The following is a 23,156-nucleotide window of genomic DNA, read 5'->3' on the forward strand; positions in this document are numbered from 1 at the left end:
GGACCCATCACCCAGTGGGTTGCGCACAAAAGATCCACATCCACAGTAGAATACACACATAACAAATACATCTAATTATCAACAATTACAACGCTGCACCTCACTGCACATGTTTTTATATTCCGCTCCTTGTGTCCATATGGTCATACAGTATAATCTCCACCCTATAATATGATGATGGTGGTGTTTACTGCTTGTTACAAGGAACATTTGCTGCTTGGCCGGTTCCCTTGGCAACACTCACGCACAAACACAGCGCTGAGCCCCACCTGTACAGCGCTGCCTCATTGGATTTGAGTCCTACTGCCATTGCAGATCCCATCACACACACACACACACACACACACACACATATATATATATATATATATATATATATATGTGTGTGTGTATATATGGTACATACAGTACTTGTTCAGGTATATTGATTGACATGCTGAGATAGAGGAACAGGAGTCAGAAAAGGGGGGGGGGCTGAAATGTGTGTTGATTCAGAAATGTCCTGATTATAGGATGTCAGCATTTTTGATTGATCTCAAGTGAGAGCAGTTTAGCAAATAAAACTCTCCTGGGAGGGAGGGAGGTGAGGGGAGTGGGGAGGGCTAGGTGGGGGTGTTACATAATTGAAGGGGGGGGGGCTGAGGTTTAAGGTCAGGTAAAGGTTACAGATCTGGTCAGGGTTGAGTTGTCAATCACCTCAGCAAGATATTAACGATATGCGAGAGAGAGAGAGAGAGAGAGAGAGAGAGAGAGAGAGAGTGGGTGGGTGGGCTGAGTGTGTCCACCAGATAGCAAAGGGAGAGGGAGGGTGTGTGTGTGTGTGTGATGGGGGGTGGGGGGTGTTCAGACGGGTGATTAGTGCTGGATTGATAACGTTCTATATCTGGAGTCGGAGGATCACTCTTTCTCACATCCTTGCACCTCAACGCCAGCTCTCCATCACAGACACGTGTTCTCACACACACTCTCCTCACACACGTGTCGTCCTTCCAGCGCGCAAACACACGCACACACACTAATCAAACAGGCGTGATTAAGATGGGGATCAGGGTAATGAGTGACCCCTACATATTTAGGCTGGATGCAGCAACAGGGTGGCCAACCTGTTTCTCTCTTATTAAACATCGCACAGTGCTCACTCTACATGGCCCCGGCTGCCCTCTTCCACGTTATGCACAATATGTTCTCGCCCACTTGACCCTCCCACCACCACTACAACCCCACACTCTGCAGTGAGGGTCTAGCAGCATCCACAGCCTGTCCCAGTCCTCTGTAATTCCAACAACAACGCCTCTCGCTCAGTGCTTTTGCATTGCGTCGCTCATTCCCCCCTCTCTCTCCTCTCCCCTCCTCCCCTGCTGCCTTCCTGCCTCCCTCCCTCTCTCTATTAAATTTCCAGTCACACAACAGTGCAGTGGATATCCCTCCCTCTCTCGAACTCTCACACACTCTCCTCCACCTCCTCCTCCCTCACTCTCTCACACATACATACCTCAGTAGTCTGTGGAGGTGTTGTCGTCGTCCTGGATCTCTCCCTATTGCTCGCTCTTGATATTGACTGTTCTCTCCCTCCTTTACTTTGAACCTCTCAATCTCGCTCACTCTTGATACAAGGCTGCTCTCTTTTCACCTCTAGTTGTCTCACCTCCTCCTCCTCACCCCTCTCTCCCTCCCTTTCTCCTCCCTCCTCGCCTCATTATTTAAAAGAGCCCCCTCACATTTCCTCTCCAACCCACCCCGTTTGTATCTCTGTACTGCAGTGTCTGCTCGGGGTGTATGGTGTGGAGTATAACCTCCCCTCCTTTCTCTCCTCCCTCACTGTGGTGGGTGTGCAGGGCTCGCTCCATCAGGCCAGCCTTTAACTGACTGATTGAGTGGACACCACAGGCCGATAAATGAATAAAGATGGGAGCCACTGTGAGGATTAATGCACCTCATATGAAGACAAAAAGCTTGCCATCTAGTGTTTCTGCTGCTGCCCTGTGGATGAGGCTGCTCTCTCCTCCTGTGCTCTGCCTTGTGTTGATGTGTATTATGCTGTGCTGGCATATTGGTTGAGAGACATGCAGGCGCTCTCTTTGCCCCGGGTTATGATCAGGTCCAGGGGCCTTGGCGGCAGTTGCTGCGCTGGGTTGAAACCTCTGCCATGGGCATGCTGTGCTGGAGCGGCGTGGTGAGAGGAAGTGGGGCAGATACGGCAGTTGTGTTGAGAACAGGCTGCCTGTCTTTCTTCTCCTGCAGCCTCAGCATTTCTACCCCCTTTCCCTGTGTGCATGCTGTCTCCAGACTGAACTCTTCACAGCCTCTGAGGCCCTAACTGAGCCCTGATCCGTATCTGATGGTGAAACAGCACGCCACCGACTGCAGAGATTCCAACCTGTGTGATACCAAATTGAACATTCTGGCTGTCGTGACTAGCAAGCAAGGGTTGAATGCTCTAACGCTTGGGTCTGTGTACACCCTGAAACACTGTGTTTTCACCCACAGAGAAAGGAGAAGCTCTTTTAAACACTGAGTTAACCAAGCTTGCATCTCCACCACTATAGCCAATACTCCTCCCTTATCAGAAACGCCCCTATCTGGCAACTGCATCCATTAGGGCCCGACAGAGCCATTGATCCTCCCACACCCAGGCCAAGTGGACCTCAACCACCAGGCCCCTGAAGACAAATCCAATTTTAGGTGTTATATGCTCCTCTGATCCACATCCTTGCTCCTTTCTATGTGCAGACTAAACTCATATACCACCATGACCATCACAATATATTCCCTCTCCGTGTGGCAAGGCTTAATAATAATAAGACTGTCTCTCCTACCACACGCTCCTGTCAACACCTCCTCCGGCAGGGCGTAAAACAAACTCTGCCCCCAGGCCTATAAACCTCATTATGCCGAGCAGCACTTGTGCCACCAGGCTGTATAATCTTCATCTCTATAGCCCATAGCCTGTCCTAACTGTCCCTTAAACTGGTCCACTGCTTTGCTCATGGTGGCAACAGAGACAGACAAAATGCCACACGACCACCAGCATGTTAATTTCAGTCGCTCTAAACCCCATTCACCATGCAGTAAAAGAGCAGTCAGACGGCATAATATGAAGGACATGTCAGGGATGTAAGGGTAAGTGTGCTTAATGTGCTTAATCAGATTTTTAATGCAAATGTCATAAATCTATATGAGGCATATTAAAGGAAATGTCACTACTCACATGCTTTACGCTGGGACGTTCACTGCAGTGCAGCATTTATTTAGTGTATTTTTAATGCTGGTATTTTAAGGTATAAAATGTGTACTAATGTTTTAGCAAGATTTGTACAAAAAATGTTTTTTAGAAGAAACAGTCTGTTCAACTTCAGAAAAAAACAAAACAACCCTTTCCCAGAGTAATGTTGCACTGCTGCCCTCAACAGTGTGTTGGGACTACTTTGTGTACACTTCTATACGCAGATTCAATTAAATCTACACACATTTCATTACATTTTTTAACAAGAGAGATGGAGGTATAGACTAGATATAGTTGGAAAAAAAATAGACATAAAAAACACACTAAACAAGTTTAAAGTAAATTCATGTGCTGAATGAATGTTTACTATCTTATTGACCTAATGATTTAAAAAAATATTACTAATTATTTTATAGGTATAATATATTTTTTCAAATGGAAGTTTGCAATTTGTGGAACACTTTGATTGTTATTTGATTATAAGCCAGTAAAGTCCTCCTGAAGGTTTTTCACTCTCAATGTTACAATGTCTGTCTTCACATTAAATTCTTTCTCAAATTTTAAAATAAGACAACACGTACAGTATAATTTTGGTTTAATCAGCTACCCGCTGAGAACATGCTATATGTGGTCCAGATGGCTTCGGTGGCTCATATCAACCACGTCGCATTGAGACCATCCTCCACAATGTGGGCACACTCAGTTCACGTTTCTCCAGCCTATCCCCAAGAACTATGGGAAAATGCTTCTGGGAATGGGAGGTAATGAAAAAAGCCTGCAGCCAGATGCCTACATTTGAATTTTACCACTTCTGTCTATGAACCCAGCATCTGCTCCTTTGTTCACCTTTGTACAGATTTAATAGCATTGGCAAACCAGGACTAGGGCAAAAAAAACAACACAGCACTGACAAAGATGTCTTCTCAGTCATTTACCTCTGCATGTCTCCATTGTTGAAGGCAGGTAGTGCAGGGAGTCCACGGGTGCTGCCTTTAGGTGACCCCACTCAGATCAGAAGATTTTGATGGTACTCCAAATGTTGTCATGTGCCTACAATATATGCATAAACAACTGTAAAAGCCTTTTGCTGAGCTGTACACACACACACAATTAAGCAGCTTTCTCATTATTTGTGGAAAATATACCCCTGCAAATATTGTCCTGATCTGAGATCAGTCCCTTATCAAACAAAGAGAGGAGTGGTGGATTTCCTCACACACATAAAACCTTGTGTGGTACATGGGAAACCACAACATAATTATGAAATAAATTTATCATAATTAAACTATATGATGATAAGATTAAGGCAGCATAATGAGGCTCTGAAAGAAAATTACTTTGCCATTTAATTACACAACAGTCAACTTCTTTTAATTTATATATTTTTAAGTTTTTATCTTTTACGCCTGTAAATGACTATTGACTGTTTTTATGTTAATTATGTTGGTTCTGCTAAAAAATTGCAACTGATACTTTCTAACACTTCTTGGATATTAATGTTAAAGGCCTCTCTGATTGAGAGACTACGGAGAAGGATTAGGGCCACTGAAAAAATAAAATAATTATAGTCACAGTAAAAAAATTTTTCTGACTTTAATCTCAGAATTCTGAGAAAAAAAGTCAGAATTCTGAAAAAAAGTCAGAATTATGAGAAAAAAGTCATAATAATAAAAAAAACTGTTTGGTGGGGAAACCAGTTAATTATGGAAACATTTAGTTTGTAAGTGTTACCCAGACCCACCCACTGAGGTCTGCAACCACATATAAACCATGTCTCCCCACCAAACAGAACTGATGAAGCTGCTTGGATGAGCAGTGAAACATCTTCAAGAAAACTCTACAAGTCCAGACGCCTTGCTTCAATTACCTGAAGACGAGCTGCGGTCTGTGACTTCGGCCGTCATGCACGTACATCTCTGGTGCGCGCAGAGCAGGAAGAGAGTGACAACCAGCCAATACTCCGCACAGGGTCGTCCCGGAGGATTGGCTGACGTTTTTAGCTTTTTTTTTAGCTTCTACAGATGATTCATATTCTTCGTTTAAATGCGAAATTGGTTGTTATCAGATTGTATAGAGAAGTAACACTAATTTAACAAAAAGTGCATCAGAATGAAATCTCCTACCCTACCTTTAAAGGTGTCCAAAAAATCCAAAAATTACAGCAGCAACCTGCCACATGTGATAAACTCACGAGATAGTAATCAACTTTCTATAGTGCAATGTTCATTACTTACCACGTACAAACAATTGAACACACTGTTCACACCTGCAGTATCACCATGACAACATCATGACAGTAAATAGCATCAGGCTGATCCAGTTTTCAAAGAAATAAACTAAAAATGCTTTTCTCACAGTATTGGCTCCATGAAGTTACGGTATGCTAGCTGTTATTGGAGGTCAGCATAGTCTCCATTTTATTTACCATGACGGTTCATCATATGGAACATTTCACAAAAGAGATGCTGAAAAACTTATAAGCTCAGACAGGCACTAATAGCTCGATAGTGAGATAGAGGCAGATAGATGGAGATGGAAAGTGAGTGTGTTCGAACAAGAGAGAGGAAGATGAAGTGAAGCTAAGCCGGGCTCCAAGGGCCGCTCAGTGATTAAGGGATGGGAGGGATGAACACAACCACTGAGGGACTAGTGTCTATCTGTGTGAGTCCATGTGAAAGCGAGGCTGAGGAAAAGCTCAGAAACAAGAACCCACTGTCACGGTATCTTAGCAACCGTCTCTGTCTCCCAGGTGACAGGGACTGACATCACTTCCTGTTGGTAAGTGTGAGTGTTTATGCAGTTTTTTTTTAACACAGCACCCAAGTGTAAAAAAAAACTACATAAACTGATATGTGAATGTGTCACAAACGCATGTGAGAGGTTGGGCAAAGTTCAAGTGCATTTTTCTCCCCCTCAGCTCTTCTCTGCAGCTTCAGCCCACGTCACTATCAGGTAACTGACAGGTTTGCGTTTGTTGGTGTGAAGGCCTGAACTCGCATGCATCATGCTTGCATGCGAGGGTGCGTTGTGAAAGCAGACTGTGGGCATATATGTGGAGTCGTTGCCATGTGCGCATGCGGCCAGCCTGATTGTACATTATGCCAATGGAAACATGGCCAACTGATGCCATCTGGTAGGACTACTTGGCACAAGAGGACGCTGTATGGTTCCACGACATATTGGAGTAGTTAAAATTAACACTGTGACACTATTTGGCAGAAAAAGACACTGAACTATCTCTTACTGTGTCTATTTCAGTCTCTCTCTCACCTTAAACAGTCCAAGCTACAGTCACACAATAGGGGGCAGGAGTGGGGAGATTTTGCTGGGACTTCACAAACACAACATCACCACATGCATGCATCAAGCACAAAACTTCTTCAGTTACCTATGCTTCTTAATTTTATTGTATCCTCATAAAACAACATGATCAATAATAATGATAATAATAAAAAAGAAATGAATAGCAAAACTAAAAGCTTAATTAAAAGGAAAAATACAACTATCTTAGGATTCACTGATAAAATGTAATGTGTATAACTGTTTCCACTGGTTTCTCCCAGTGTGTTATATGAAGGATTAGCGTGTCGTCGGTTTGACCATTTATATGAAAAACTAATGCTTGCATTGTCTGCCCCTAATTAACTTCAGCTGCTCAGTCCCGTAAAAAATAAAAAAAAGAAACTACTCATGATTCGTTTCTTAATTAAGCTGAACATTTGTTGCAATAAAGCAACAGAGCGGATATACAGTGTGTGTCTACACTTGCAAAATGCTGCCAAGATTCAACTCAAAATCCTGCTCCTGTGTCCACAACGCTCAAATCAGATGAGGTCCATGAGGATTTCATCCTCCATGACGCTGGACACTTGGGGCATCCCACCAGGCTGCGGTACGGCTCCTCTCTGACCACCAGCAGACATCAGCATCTGACCTGCACCTGCAGAGCGAAGAGACTCAACACTTTCAGAACACATGTAACAAAAGTGAAACACTTCAATTCTGTTTCTTTTTATAGGGAGCTACTTCGGCATTTGGATTTGCATAAGTAAACATCAGGAATATGACCGAGTACAGTGATTTGAAATGATTACATTAAATGTGCATTAGGCGCATTGCCTTTTAGCTCAGACAATACTTTTTTTTTTATAAATCATCTAAGCTCTATGTATTCCTGTGAGAAAAAGAATCAGCATGATGTAATGCAGATTCATTTGTCAGTGTTCTCACTAGCTGTAACTCAGCTATGAAGAACTTTGTCAGTTAATAAAAACATGACTTTTTGAAATTCCTTTAATCACTCCCCACACCCTTCAATGAAAAATTTTCTTGAGTCAAATGTCTCTGAAGTCCTTCCACCTCTGTGTGGAGTGCTTGCTGACCTGCTAAGGGCTGCCTCCACTGGCCCTGCATTTGAGCCCCACCTCCTGGTGCTGGGTGGACCAACTGCTGCCCTAAACCTTGGTGAGGCATCATGCCCGTCATATGAGACACCCCACCCTGCTGCAAGGACAAAGAGACAGAAGAGGACCATTAACCTCTGCAAACCCTCTGAGGAACAGTTACTACAAATCAAACAGCCATTGCTGCACTCTTACTGGCTGCTGTTGGCTGAGAAGAAGACTGCGAAGCTGGGGATTGGCTCCTGGGTTGGAGAGGCGAAGAATGGGACCCTGGGGTGGGGCTTGTCCACTCTGCGCAACCTGATTGGGAGGAGCCCCACTGACTGGTGGCTGTTGACTAGCCGGTCCAGCTGCTCTCATGGTCATCTGAAGGAAGGCCAGACAGCTTAAGAGGTCTAAAAGTGTTTTGTTACATTTGAGCACCAGACTAAATTTGTAATCTAGTTTCAAACAGTAATCTGACCCTGTTGGGTCACAGATATCAAAGTATTTTTACACTCCCCCAATAATGTTACAAATGTGAAAGACTTGTTTACAACAGTTCTGGCAACAAAGTAAAAATTCTGGCAACAAATGATCAACATCATCTCAATTGTTAAAGTATACAAATGTATGCATGCAGTTATCTTGCATCAAGGGCATGCTATATATTGAGCATTCAACAGAATGTATAAGCCAACACATGCTGATAGCAAATTAGCTATCCGCAACCTGGCGTTCAGCAATGACATGTGCAGTGTCTAATGCAGACGTCCATACTGTGGAAAAAAATGGATGTCAACAAAGTTTGGAAGTGCGAAGCTGTTTATTTCAAGCACTATGTATGGACAGAGGAGGGGTACTGTTTAAGGAAATTGATTTCTGGACACCCTGAACACATGTTGCATGTAAGTTAAGAGCTACTTTGGGTCTCACCATGTTGTTCTGCCTCTGCTGCTCCTCCATCATAGAGACCTGACTAACAGGAGGCATGCCCACCACCACAGACTGGACACAGGACAGATCAGAAAGGAGGAAGAGGGGGAGGGGGGGGTAGTGGTGATAGTAAGAAAAAAAAAAAAGGACGACAGTGCAGGAAGTGTTACCAGCAAGGCATGCAGAAAATCAGTGGGCACCCAGGCAGTCACTGTGCCCACGACAAGCAGGCAGACATGCCAGCACGAAGTGAATGCATATACCTGCGGCTGGACGTTGCCGTGGGAAACAGGAATGGGACCAGGGGGCCGGTTGAGGAAGTTTTGATTGGGAGGGACTTGACCAGGCTGCATGGGACCTCCTGCACCACCCAACTGCTGCTATGAGACAAAAAGATGCAGCTGAGCAGTTAGTACAATTTCCCCCACACTTTCAGATTTATTCAAATTTATTTATCACATCAGTATAAATCTTTTTTCCCCCAGCACTGCAAATTGTGTACTTAATGATTAAATACAAAACAAAATCACATCAATTTTATGTTACCCTCCATAGTTACTGAGGACGCCACTGAGGACAATGATACAACAGTGGAGATTTAGCTTCAAACACCACCTGCTGAGGTGTTTACTGTTTTAGATTTCACAGTTTAAAAGCTTGAAGCTTGATGAGTAAAGCTGGTGGCACGGATTAGAGTGGGGAAAATCATATATCCATTTGCAGTAAAACACGTAACATGAAGGTGACCTGTTGCAGATTCTGGAAGGGGTTATGCTGAAAAATCACCTAAATTCTATTGACTCTCAACATTTTATCAGCACAGTTCGGTGCATCACTTACAGAGAAAATTGCAATATGCTTAAAAAGGCAGAATTTGAAACTGGCTGGTTAGCTGTGCTCTGCAGGTGCTGCGGTGGCTTCGGTGTTTCCACTCTGAGAGACAAGGAGGAATGAAGGGTGTTTCATCCCTCCTCCAAGCACAAATTATTAACCACCGACTCAGGGAAAAAAGTGTGATGGAAAAACACCTTTATCCATCCATCTTGCTGAATCTGAACAAATCACCCTGGCATTGTGCTAATGCGTGGTATGTTTTCTGACCAACAATAGCACTGCAACACACAGCTTTAGATCGTCTAAGGGAACTAACAAAACAGCTGCCTCCTCTCCTGTTCTGCTGTCTGTGATTTATCTCCTGTCTTTAACCCAGTAACCTGTAAAATCCTGGATCAGGATTTAGAGCCTGCATCTCTTTTAAGGTAAAAATATTCAATTTTTTTCTTACTGTGAACAGTACAAACTCCAATCTCATTCCCAAAGAATGCTACTCCAGGGCTTTGCACACAGAAACCTTAACTACTGGTCCAAATTGAAATTTTAATTACGTTAAGATTGCTGTAGCGCTTCCCTATTAGCAATGCAGCACTGAATATGTGATGATACACAAGAGGCAGAAAAAAAATCCTCATTATAATTTCATGTCTTCTTCCTCCTCTAAATGCTCGGATGCTCATACACACGCAGCTTCAAGTTACATATAGGGGCTGATGTGCTTTTGCGAAGACATAAAATTAGCAGGGTGAGTAAACAAGCACTATCACGGCTGATGAGCGCAGACTGTGAAGAGAAATGTAATCTAACTCACTCTCATGTAAACTCAACAACAGGCTTCATTTTTTAAACAGAGACATGCTGCTTCTCTGGCTGGATGCTGCATTGTTTCACAGTTATGCAGCACCTCTCCTCCTGTGGACGCAATAAGCTGGAGTGGAGCCCTGTGATGGAAAAAAAACAGCTAATCCAGAGGACACATTTTAAATCACCCCGTCTCCAGGGATGAAGATGAGCAGAGAAGGAAAGTGAAATTTCCATGTCATGTGGGCCAAAGACAGAAGTGTTTGTAACCTGCAATGAACTTAACAAGAACAGGTCTACTTTTACTAGCAGAGCTGCATTTCTTTATCCTGTCCCTAAAGATTGGCACACAGCACTGCACGCCATTGTTCCTCAAACAACACGTCTCATGTAATGTTAACATCTTGGAAGACTGCAAAATTTATACTCACACAGGGTTGTGCTGTTTAAAGCTGAATTTTACAACTTCTCAAATTTTAGCAAAGACCGGGACAACTAGCGAGAAATTTTTTTAAATTAAATTAAAGGAACTGCAAAAAGTGTGGTATAATAAGGTTTAGGCTCCAACTAACAATTATTTTTATCCCCAAAAGAATCACAAAATGTATTTTTTTTGTACTGCTTTAAAAAAAAAAAAAAGGTAGTCACACACTGCTACACACCAATCGGATCAAATTTGAATCAATGTGTTCTCAGTTGTGTGGTCTTTGCTTACTGTGCCGGTGGAGTTTTTGAGTGTCCAGCTCTTAATAATTGATACCCAACAATGGTTTTCCTTCAAACTTTGATTTAGTTATAAATATTTAATGTTACTGAAATTTAAGGTTTGAAACAGCTTGCTGGAACTTTAAATTATTAAATGATAATCAAATGATCATTTGATAAAGTAAAATGTGATACAATTGTGATTGTACTGTTGGTTAAGCTGTTGATGTTTTAATTTATTTGTGCACAAACAACAGCTTAAAACCTGCATGTCAACACTGCATTTTTAAATAACCTGACACAGTCGCAATGCACACTGTTAAGGAGATCATGTTGCTGAGGTTGCAACAAATTTGACATAAATGGTGTGTATGTATTGCTTGTACATTTCCATCAGTGAAGCAGACATAATGAGGCCAGAGTGCAACAGCTAGCTAATGCTGCAGTAGCTAATGCTAGCCCCATTAGCAGCCAGTGGCTGCTGTGAGGATACTAGGCTCACTAAATGAAATGTCAATAACAATGCGGTTTTACTGCCTTAAACAATGCACCTCAATTCCCTGGTGCACCTCTATAATGCCTCCTCATTATCATCTCCTTTTGGTCTCCACTCCACCATATTCTCACCCAATGTGAAACCTCACTCTCCTTCCACTGACTCCAGTTCATCTCTGCGTCATCACTCACCGCTCTGTGCTGCTGGACCTGCTTGTGGTTGGTGATGACTTGCCGGATGCCATTGACAAAGCCACTCTGGTCATTGGGGATGAGGCCCATAAATATCCTCTTCTTGGATGAGTAGAGGAGCATCAGTACCCGCACTTCACAGGGAGAAGTGGTGTGAGGGAAGTGGACACAGCCAGCCTGCAAAGGGGTCACAGGGCAGATTAAGACCATGACACAAGGCCTAGTTGTAATTATGTGATGGGTTCTGGCTTGGGGACATAACCTCCTATTGAGGTCCTTTGTCCAATCAAACATATCAGTTTTATAAATTGGATGCAAATGGCATTAACTTAATTCACACTGTGCTTTCCCTGCACCGTAAATCAAATTCTGGAAAAGAGGCAGAGCTTGGACTGAATTGCATTAATGCCTATACTATGTCTCAATAGTATTACCTGATTAACAATGCACCACATTAAAATACCCATATTATTTTGCTAGCCGTCCAGAAATGAATCAAAATTGTTCTTGTCTGTTTTGATAGCAAATCGTATTCAAAATCACATTATCTAGCTCAGAAGTGACTAAATGTGTGGGCTAAAACGCCCTCTAGAGTCGTTACCACAACACTGCAAAAGAGCTTCATTTTCAGTCCATCTATCTGACAAAGATCCACACATAGAAAATACACTGAGGTGTACTGAATAATGAATAACAATTAGGAGATGGGGTTCCGAAGAAAATAGGAATACTCTTACTTACAAAACCATTGGCCATAATGCGGTATAGGCCTTTCAGCGACTCCATATCTTTGTTTGTGAAGAGAAACTGAACCATTCGAGAGTTTCTGAAGAGGTGGCCTAGGGTCGTCTATAGAAAGAGTGGGGTAAGATTGTTGTCTGCATTCATAAACAGGTCACAGTAAGCAATATGTGTTCACAAATGGAAGCAAAAATACAAAAAGGTTGTCACCAATAACTGCTGTGGAATCAGCTGCATGATGAGCTTCTGTGGCCACTGGTCTGTGTTCCTGTTCAGAGACAAACAGCATATCAGTGATGAAACACACCACCCGTCACTACAGATCTGGCAGGGGTCTGCAGTGTTTGATGAGCTACTCACAGATTTTCTCCTTGGTTGACATGTACTTGGCACGGCAGTGAACGTGTGAGTTTGGTATTTGAATCCATAGATGAGGCTTTGGGCTTCTGCAGGGAAAGGGAACACAGAGAGAATGCAGTGACACAAAAAAACATTTAGTCTGGTCAGAGTGCACATATGTTGTAGTTTGCTTTAGCACTATATACTAAAAATGTGTATGTTGTGATTAATTTTTTTCTGTTTGAACATTTGGAGTGAATGTAGTATTTGCGGACAATGCCATTCAGGGTGTCCATGTCTGTCCACATACCCTGATGTGAGAAAATGGCTGAGGAAGAGAACACAAAGGCTGGCCTGCTCACCTCTTTATCAGTGACTCCAATCAAGACATGCAATTAAAAAAAGGGCTAAGAGACCTAAAAAAAAATCAACTTCCTAACCACATCAATACAGCATCCCACTGGGAAAACTGCCAACACTTGTCTTCGAAAGAAGATCAATGATTAATCAATCACATGTAAGGCAGGTCTACTATAGTCAATTACAAATCTACAGTAGTGCAGACAAATGGGTTATTTATTTCCAGGGCTTGATAAGGCGAAAGAACATCAGTCAGAGATGTGGACAGTCACATAACAATCTTATCTGGAATAAAAAAAACTAATTGTGTTAGTACAACACACTGAAATCCTACCCCACATATTAGACAAGAAAAGCTCCCAGGAAATAACAGATTGAAATCCAGCCAAAAGAGAATATCGCCATTTTGATAACACTGTTGCAGCCAAGTGTGCTGGCATCCCTTGTGAAAGTTTTTTTTTTTTTTTTAAATCAACAACCATTTTCTCCAAAGGAGTTTAATGTCTGTAGTGTTATTCTTCTCAACATTACAGATTGCTCCAGAGAAGAATCACTCACAGAGCTGAAAGCCTGATGAGTTAACTGCAGGGAGGAGGCAGCAGATTAAGAGCAATGTTTCATGCTCCTAATTTTGCCCACTCAGGTTGTTTGTCATTTCATGTTTACACAGTTTAGACATTCCAAAGCTTCTCCTTCGTGTTCCTGTCCATTTAACTAACTTGAATAATTCTGACAAAAAGAGGAGGGAGGATCAGGCTATAGTCAATACAGGGGATCGATCCGAGTCTGTCCACTAAACACAAACGCTTGAAGACTTCATGAGTGTCGCATAAAAGCCATTAACATCCATTTTCCTGGCTCAGCACAGAACGTTTAACATCATTGATCTGACCTTGAGCTAAACCAATAACAGAAGGACAGTAAATGATGTGCAATTAATCATACTGTACAATAATCAATGATGGTTTAGTTGGTAATAAGACTTACCTTAGTGATTATCAAAATGTTTGTAAGAGAGAAGTTCATCCCTGCAGCATTTTTTTAGTTTTAATAATAAAGCAGGGCTATTAGGCCTGCAAAGGTAAATGAAGTAAAACAGCTCAACCTCTGATATACATAATATACATAAAGTAAGAGCCAGTAACAGGTTAAAACCACTTAAAAACAAGACTAGCTAACCTGGCATTGTCTGAAAGTAACAAGTTACATCTAAATAGCGCTTGTAAAGCTCACCAATTAACATATCTTATTTTGTTCCAGAAGTCATCACTGTGAAGTGGGCAGGCATCCAAAGGAGACGTTGAAAAAACATAACCATATTTCCCAAATCTTCATCCCATATTGTTTTTAAATGCCTTAATTGTTGTGTGAATAAGACTGGTTTGCAGCTTCCCTTTCATTGCATTCATTTTGCAACTTCACTTTTAACACAAACTACTTTGACTTACCTCTTGCCACTCCAGAACGCCAGTCCAAGCCACGATCTTATTGGCTACACCTTGTTGTGTTGCATTGACTTGAGGTCCGGACCCACCAGGCTGTAGGAACAATGCAGGTTACATGTAATCTCCCAGAACAGAACCCTAAAATCTATCAGCAACCATGTAATAAACAATATAAAATATAATAAACAATAATGTGACATTATTAAATGCTATATTTAGTTTCTACAGTATATTAAGATGATATTCTGCTACTAGAAAGTAGAATTTATGAATGAACAGGAAAACAGGGGAAAAACAAAACTGTACCCACGGTGCTCTTTAGGGAAAGGCGAATATGGCTTGGTTTTGATATGATAGTAGTACTAACATTTAAAATTCATTTTGATATCAGACTTCACACAGCAAGTTAGTTGCAACTTCTGCTCAAGACAGCTGCTGTGACAGCATCCTTAATGAAAGTCCTGTTTTCTTACTTGAGAAGGGCTTCACTTACATGCAAATATCAACAGGGCTTAAACATCGATAGTGTTTACACGGGTAAGAATAGCAAATGGAATTCCAAATGGACTTAGTGCCAGGGGATAGCAGCACTCAATATGTAGACAATAGAAATCCTCCAGCAACTAACAAATGACAAGTCTCTATGACAAAATATTTGAAGAGCAATCGGTGGAACAACTCACTATTATATATTGGGGTTAAAAACTAGACTATAACAACACCATAGCCCACTGACTGATTAAGAGATGGAAAACACACTTCCACCTCTACCTACTATATCAAAGTCAGGCAAAAAAAATCTCACTTACGGGGGCTGCCATGTTAGAAAACACACCCCACACAAGTGCCTGGACCTTATTTAGTACCGAGCACTGCCACCTTGTAAATTAAGTGGTGGAAAAACAGTTTAAATACAATCAGAACTTAAGAATTATGATTATCATAACTCACCACCATAGGAGGCATTGCTGGAGGCGCTGTGGACTGATTCCCTGTTGACTGTTGAGGCGGTGCCTGTGGCTGCTGAGGGGGTGCCTGTTGTCCTGGTGGTGGGATAGGCTGCTGCTGATTGGGAGGAACTGGCTGTGGCATCATAGGTGGAGGTGCAGAGGTGACTGTTGATATGCTGGGCTGACTGAGCTTCATCCCAGGGACTGATGGGATAGTTGGCTGACTGGTGAAAGGGGGACCCGGGCCGACCATTCCAGAGACTAGAGAAAGGATAAAGAACAGGTTGTTTGACAAACATCACTATTAATGATGACAGAAACAGACACATATCTTTCATTATGTCATTAGGGCCTTGCTATTGTGTGTTAGCATATATTAAAGACCAAAAAATGCAATACACTTAACTGTGAAGAACACAGAACTAATCACACATACATAATGTAAACACAGACTCCAGACAGCTAAAAGCTCTGCTAACATAAACAGTTCAGAGAATCCACTGGTAACTCACAGCGACTCTTCTGGCTGTTGGCTGCTTCCACAGCCATCTGTGCAGCCACCTGAGCAGCAGCCATAGAGGCTGGACCCTGTCAACAAACAGATTAAAGGAAGACAATGCTGGATAAAATGTTTCAGGGAAAAACATTAACACCACTGTCTGAAACCGAGCCAACAGCAAGCAACAGCAATTAGGCTTATGCTGTGTGGCAGCTTGCCCATTACCTGATAGGAGTGGACTGGGTTAATGGCTGGAGGGGGCTGTGAAGGTCCTACAACAGGCTGAGGAGGGAGTGGCTGAGGAGGGAGGACAGGTTTGAGCGGCCCAGGTCCTCCACCTGAGGAAACTGGAGACAGAAAGCAGGACAAGCTTAGCAGTCTTTTATTTAAGACATCATCTTGCTCAATTATGTTTTACTAAAAATGAGAGATGGTATATATTTATCACTCCTACTTACAGCAAAGTGTGGGAGTAACCTTTCAACAACAGCCAAGACTTTAAGACTGCTAAAATAATCATAAATTAATGACTTTCAGTGTTATTGTGTAAAATTATTTTCAAATGTCCATCCCTCGCACTGAACATGTGAAAATGAGCAACTGGTATCTATCTATAACTAACTAACAAGATGAGTGAGATGTTGTTATAGGAAACTGTCCAAAATTAAATAAAAATAGACGACTGAAGCTTCCAGGAAATCCCTTTGCTGGTTGTGTAGGCACAAAAGATTAAAAAAACAAAACAAAAAACGCTGTTGAACAATAAGAAGAAAGATGCATAGAAAGAGATAAACAACATCCATGCCAGCTTTGCTCTTGTCATTTGCAGCCCTGAGGAATCCAAAAAAGTGGTGTAACATCCTATCAACATTGTGTCTGGAGATAAGAAGCTTACAATAGTGTAGCTGCTTCAACTGGTAAGCTACAAAACTGCACCATTCTGCATACTGTAGACTCTAATATCCTAGACAGCAGATATAATCTTGAGTTTGATTTCCACCTGGCCTTGCCCTTATTGGACAAATTACATTATTTAATATCAGGTGGGATTTATACAATGACTGCACAGAGTAGAGACAAAAGTGTTTTAATAGACAATATGGCTACATCAAATGTTTCCCTGGTCTGATCAGCAGTAGGTTTTTGCCCAAAAATGTGCACATTTAAAAAAAAAAAAAAAAAACACTGGATGCCTCACAACTTTTTTCCTTCCATTTGCATTGTGTATAACCAGCCGATCCTAACCCAATTAGTAGAGCCCTCTGATGCTCCCAGAAATAACATAATAAGCATAATTACATAATTTATAAAGAATAAATTAAGGAGTTGGATCTAAACTGTTGGCAAACTTTTTGCTCCTTGCACATCTAACATACCCTGAGCAACGGCACTCACTGCATTCATGCTTCTGCTACCTGAGAAAAGTAAGTTTGATATTCATTCAATATTTAGCACTAGTTAGGTTTTCACCAACCTCCAAAAATTGAAATTGAAATTACTTTCTGATTGTGTGTCAAATGTACAGTCGAACAGAATACAATGGTCTGGGTAGACCTTACACAAACAAGGTCTGAAATTATTTTTCTTACCAGGAAGCGAGATGCCTCTGACTAAGACCATGTGGAAAGGATCCTGACTGTAGTCGGGATGAGGTTCAACAGCCCCTCCAACTGGAGATGCCCGCTCAAACAAAGCTCTCAGAGCAGGTAGTTTCCGAGGAGCCACAACTGAGAAGTGAATTCCTCTCTGAAGAAATTTTAAATACAGTAAATAAAACATTGTAATTCATAGAAAAAATTAAAAGAATCCCACAAATAACTTATCATGCAATTATACAACCGAGAGAGAACTAGTGATCACTCACATCTCTGATGATTTTGACCAGGCCATCTGCTGTGCAGCCAGTGTAACTAACACTCTCTACAGCTGGGAGCAGGTATGGAGGAGAATTACAGAGCAGCACACATACTTTGTGGGTTTGACCTCTGTAATTGCACAGAGAAACACAATCAGTTCTACTTCATCACATACAGACAAAATTACCCATTAAAAATTTTCATGTAAAAGGCTGCTTCTGTTAAAAATGCATTAGAGTGAGTGCAGATTATTATTATCATCATTCATAATGGATAGCACATATTGAAGACAATGTTCAAAATCAAACAGTGGAAAAAACCTTTCACTACGGTACATTGCAGGGAAAGAATATCAAATGCTGGTTTGCCTTTGTTACGTAAACATTACAACTTTGTTGATAGAGACAGCTGGTTAAGCAGTGTAAAAAAAATCCTGCCTCACATTTGTTCCCTCATCTTTTTAAAGTCATCAAAAAGCTGCAAGGCCACAGAAAGTCCCTCTGCAATCAGACTGCAGCTCTCTGCTCCACCTCCCATGAATCTGTGGGGTAAGAAATGTAAATATAGTACTCTTCCCAACAAAACATAGAACAATGAATATTAACATTGTAATAAATAGTAAAATTATTTACTGGATGCTGTCAATCCATGAAACAAACTCAAAAGCAGAGCTCGTTGGTGCATGACACTGGACATATGACTCGGGAGCACAGTCCACTGTGTTGAACACCACTAGACCATACTGTGTCCCTCCATACTAGAAGGACAAAAATCATTTGTTTAATAGCAACATTAATAAATACTCTTTAAATCACTCAACAAAAGTATGAAAGAAAAACTCACATCACCACCAAAATCTGTCTCTGCTGGAGGGCCTCCATTAAAATATCTGTTACACATAAATGAAACAAGGATATTAACGCATGACAACAAATTATTAACAACACAGTAGATAGCACAAATAGTATCTTAGCTCCATACTCAATTGCTGGAAGAATGTAATTTTTTCTCAGAGATTCAAAATATGGTCCAAGATTCGCCGTCCCTTCGATGACAAAAACCACATCAGCCACCTGGTTATTTCCAGGCTTTACTGAGGGCTCCATGAGTGCCGAACCTGCCACCATGGATCTGGAGGGGAGGAGGGAAAAGATTTTGAAAGTAATTTATGACATTTCTAAAAATTAAGCAGGGAGGGAAACTTCAGGAAATCTACAAATGACATCTAGAAGCATTGAAATTTGGCCCAAGGAACAAGGATCTGTGAGGAACAAGGATCATGTTTGTAAGTTGAACTTAACTCTAACTAAACTATCTAAACACACGTACACATGGGGCGAGACCTGCATCTACTGTAATGTAGATTAGTACTAATTATTATAAGTAATTCTGAATACTGATTGCTCGGCCATCTGGCGGCTTAACTTTCAAAATCCCATTTCCTGAGAAACAGAAAGTCGCATTGATAATGAGACAAACCAATTTCACTGCGAAGGACCCATCAGGTAAATGAAAAAACAAACAAGTATCTTCATGTAGCTTCAGCAACAACTTAATGTCTCAAAGCTCTTCTTTTAGCTTTAGCTACCTTATGTCAATGAGATGTTTAAGCTAAGTTCTAGCTACAGCTAACAGGATTCTATAAGTACAAAGCAATATGCACTGACCTGCTGTTGGTGTCCTGCCTGGCGAACAGAGGGCAATTATTTCAACATTTAGGGTAAAATATATTTGAATTAGCACTAACTACACCGCACAGCTAGCATATTGCGTTTGTTGTATTTTCAACGGAAGTGACGAACCGATCCGCCCACGTCTTCTTCTTCTTCTTCTACTCCATCTTTTTGTCTTGGCTATGGGCACAGCGCCGCCACACACAATTCATTTTTACAGCATATAAATCAAACATCATAATCAAATTCTTACTTATAAACATATTAAAAAATAACTTTGCAAGTCAAAGAGTAAATACCAAATTCACTTTGAACTGAAATAGTAGAGATAAGCAAAGATATTGTCACACATTTATATTTATATTACATTAAATTAATTCCAGCTCTAAATAAAGATGGAGGTCATCATTGAATATCATTGGTTTGAACCTCTAAACCTCATCTTTCCAAGTGACCAGCAGTTGCATTAGAAAGGTCCTCTGTTATCAGCCGCATTCCATCTTATGATGATCCGGAGGCACACAGCGCAGGAGGCCAAGCAAGACCTTCATCCAGGGTAAAAGTGAGAATCTCACAAGGCTTTTAAAATCTTGTGAAAGAACTCACTGACTTTTACAGACAGAGGAACATTTGGATGGTTCACAGATAAATCTCGTTGAACTTGTGAGGAGGTGATCAGATTTGTTAAACATTCTCCAAGAGAGAGGAAAATATTGGAGTGAAATATGAAAGCCTCCTGACAAAAATAGTGCAGATTTTTAAATGCTGTTGAACCAAATCTCCAGGAGATGTCAGCAGATATCTACTGTAAGTACAGTATGTGTCTGTAGCACAGAGAAGGGGTCACGGTGGCTTCTTTCTTCACTGAGTGCTTAAAAGCCTTGAAATGTCCTGAAAATGTATATATTTAGACTGGGAATGGTATGTATAGACTCCAGAGACAACTGCCGTGCTCTGCAGTGCTTTCTTTTAGAAATACATCTGACTTTGGTCTTCAGAGAAAACAAACAAAAAACAAAAAAAACTTCCTCATTTCCTTTAAACATCTGTACTACGTCAGCTATCGGCTATCTAACTGCTGTCAGATCAGTACAGTAAACCAGTGGCTAACCTGTAGTTATAACACTGTTTCTGTGGGTCCAACAATAGCATCTACTCCCCGGGGCAATGCCAGCCACTCAGCTCAGCACAGCATTCATCGCTTCAAAGCTCATCAAGCTCAAAACCTCCCCCAGAAACAATGCTTCGTATCAATTTAACCCAGATTCTGGGGAGGGCAATGAGCTGTGGGCTCAAGCAGCTTTTCCATTTTAAGGCGTCATAAGCAAGGCTGCTTCCGGCAACCAAAGAAGAAGAAGAAGTTCATCTAAGGGAGGGTTTATGCCCAGGGCTATACCCCCTGGATGCAAACATTAAATTCCCCACAGAGCTTTTAATTCTGACTGAGCAACGTGGCCAAATTAAACTGACAGAAAGGATCATGAATGTTTGTGTGTGTGTGGATGCGTAGGCACTCTTTTACTTTGCAACTCTGATGCTTTCTGCTGCTCAGAGGGATATAGTACTGTGTGTCTCACTGCTTTGAACTTCAACACACACAATGCCAGCAGTTGCCAAGCAATTATAGAAATCCTGCTCTCTGGGTGTGCCTTTGGAAAAACAGACAACTCTCCCTTTTTCTTACTTTGTTTTTTTGTTTGGTCAGGGAATGACATAATAAAAAATGAATGAGAAATGTGGTTGACTCAGTGGTCTATGTCTGCAAGGTCCAGGTGGCGTGGTAAAGACAATCCGTCTCCTCACCGTGGTACCCAGCTGGGATGCTGAGGGCCAGATGGTCTGCTCACAACAGGTAATCACAGCCAGCATGCTGATACACTGACATCCACATAAATGGGTTACCAGAACTATCCAGAGAATTTGGGATACTGTGATAGTATCCTTCCCAGCCAGTCTCTGGGGCTTTTTCTATTGAGTCGGTGCTTTGCACTCGAAGAAAAAAAGCAATGAAAAAGGAGATGAAACATGGCGAAACTGTTTTATTCATCATGTGAGGAAACCCACATTCATAAATTCCACTTCCTGATTTGAAGCCAGAGGTGAAACGTCAAAAGATGTTTCACATAAGTCACTGTTCATTAGGCAAACATCAACTTTTTCTATGAAAGCAGTTAACAGAGAAGGTCAGATCCTGGGCCTCAGCTCCTGTATTAATACACTGTTCCCCCTGCAGAGGCAAGCTACTTTAATACTGGTTGAGCTTTCTGCTTGCATGCATTCATTGAATTCATTATTTTGAAAGGTTTTGGGTATTATTTATAGTGTTGGAATAAAATGTTAAAAACTGTATATGCAGCATAATAAGTGGTTGCATAAAAAAGGTCGGTGCCCCTGTGTGCAGTACTTTCAAAATGAGAAAAGTTTAGAGTCCCAGTCACGACAAGTTTACAGCGGCAGGTTTAATGTCATGATATAAAATGAATGTTATGTAAAGACAGAGATTTGGCAACATGCAGGAAAACTGTAACACCAAAGTATGCCCAAAGCAAATGCATTCATCTTTAATGATGTCAGGGAATTCATTATCATTATGTTTAATAATCAGACATATTAGCAATAAGAGTTAATGCCTTCCTTGCTGTTAGATACCTTTAGTTGAATCCCTCCAGCATGATACAAACAGCTCTGCACACACCACCCCCAGTGTCTAACTTGCTCCCCCCTCACTCCCTCTCTGCCTCTTTCAGCTCACTGAACTGAGTGAAATGTCTTTCCGACTAAATGATTTTTTTTTCTACGATGGGAAAGTTGCCATGGAGACAGCCCCCCCTTCTCCTCCTCCTCTAGCCCCTCCTTTCATTTTTTTCTCTCTCCCCTCAACAGTCTACGGCATTAAAGCTGTGCTAACTAGTGTGTTGTCACGTGTGAATGTGCGTGTGTGATCACGATGCGTGTGTGTGTGCTTTGCTCTTCCTGAACTGTTAACACTGTCAGTATGCTGCAGGTGCCCCATGATGAGTGTGTCTATATACAGAGCTATCCTCCTCCACCTCCTGTCTCCACTTCTACACATATACACACATGCAGCTAACTCCTCGCTCCTCCAGGTTTTTCCCATCCTCCTCCTCCTCCATCCTCCTCCTTGCTGGCATTCTCCTGCTCTTCATCCTCCTTCATTTGTTTAATCCTCTCTTACTCCTCCTTCTCTGTCATTCCCTGAGCTTCCTCCTCGCTCTACCTTCTGCTGAAATGCTGGAGTTGCAGATTGCTGCTGGTGGGCTTTTTTTGTTTTGTTTTAACAAGAGATAATAACCACATGGCAAATAATATGAGTGATTTTAAAATAAAGGGGGAGACGAGAAAGTAGGAGGGCAGAGGCAAGGAAAGCACCCAGGGCAGGCAGCCTCGCTCCATTTTGCATTTAGGCAAAATGCGGCCACAATAAAGAATTCATGACAAAGTGGCTGAATAATTACACATGACTTAATGCACAGCAGAAAGTCAGAGAGCTTGGTGGTTTAAAAAAAAAAAAGAAGTTGGGTTCAGACAACCTTCTTCCAGGTGGAGCGTCTTACCTTCCACGTCCGAGTCAAAAATAGACTGTGTACATCTTCAAAGACCAGGGCTTTGCATGTTATATATAGCATGCTGCCTGGAGTCTGTGACAGTAGCATCACAACCTTTCCTGTTTTTCCAAACCACCATGAAGCCAGAAACACGAGCCC

At 41.7% G+C, this 23,156-nt stretch overlaps 1 protein-coding gene across 4 annotated transcripts; it reads right to left on the reverse strand.

Moving 5' to 3' along the window:
- Nucleotides 1-6,612: 6,612 nt before the first annotated feature.
- med25 (mediator complex subunit 25) lies at nt 6,613-19,561 on the reverse strand. Of its 4 annotated transcripts, none has more exons than XM_028412942.1 (20): nt 19,426-19,561; nt 18,740-18,889; nt 18,602-18,647; nt 18,391-18,515; nt 18,201-18,299; nt 17,767-17,887; nt 17,492-17,648; nt 16,128-16,249; nt 15,916-15,991; nt 15,405-15,664; nt 14,457-14,546; nt 12,670-12,755; nt 12,520-12,577; nt 12,310-12,417; nt 11,569-11,745; nt 8,805-8,918; nt 8,542-8,613; nt 7,822-7,992; nt 7,606-7,726; nt 6,613-7,163 (listed from the first exon to the last, which is right to left on the reverse strand). In XM_028412942.1, the coding sequence occupies exons 2-20, from the start codon at nt 18,883-18,885 to the stop codon at nt 7,048-7,050; spliced, it is 2,265 nt and encodes a 754-aa protein (XP_028268743.1). In that variant the 5' UTR covers nt 18,886-18,889; nt 19,426-19,561; the 3' UTR covers nt 6,613-7,047. The 4 variants fall into 4 exon arrangements, with proteins under 4 accessions (XP_028268743.1, XP_028268742.1, XP_028268745.1 ...); XM_028412941.1 differs by having other exon boundaries at nt 8,805-8,921; XM_028412944.1 differs by lacking the exon at nt 8,542-8,613.
- Between the last annotated feature and the right edge of the window lie 3,595 nt (nt 19,562-23,156).

This window comes from Parambassis ranga, chromosome 8 (genome assembly GCF_900634625.1).
Source record: "Parambassis ranga chromosome 8, fParRan2.1, whole genome shotgun sequence".
In the NCBI taxonomy this organism is placed as follows: domain Eukaryota; kingdom Metazoa; phylum Chordata; class Actinopteri; family Ambassidae; genus Parambassis; species Parambassis ranga.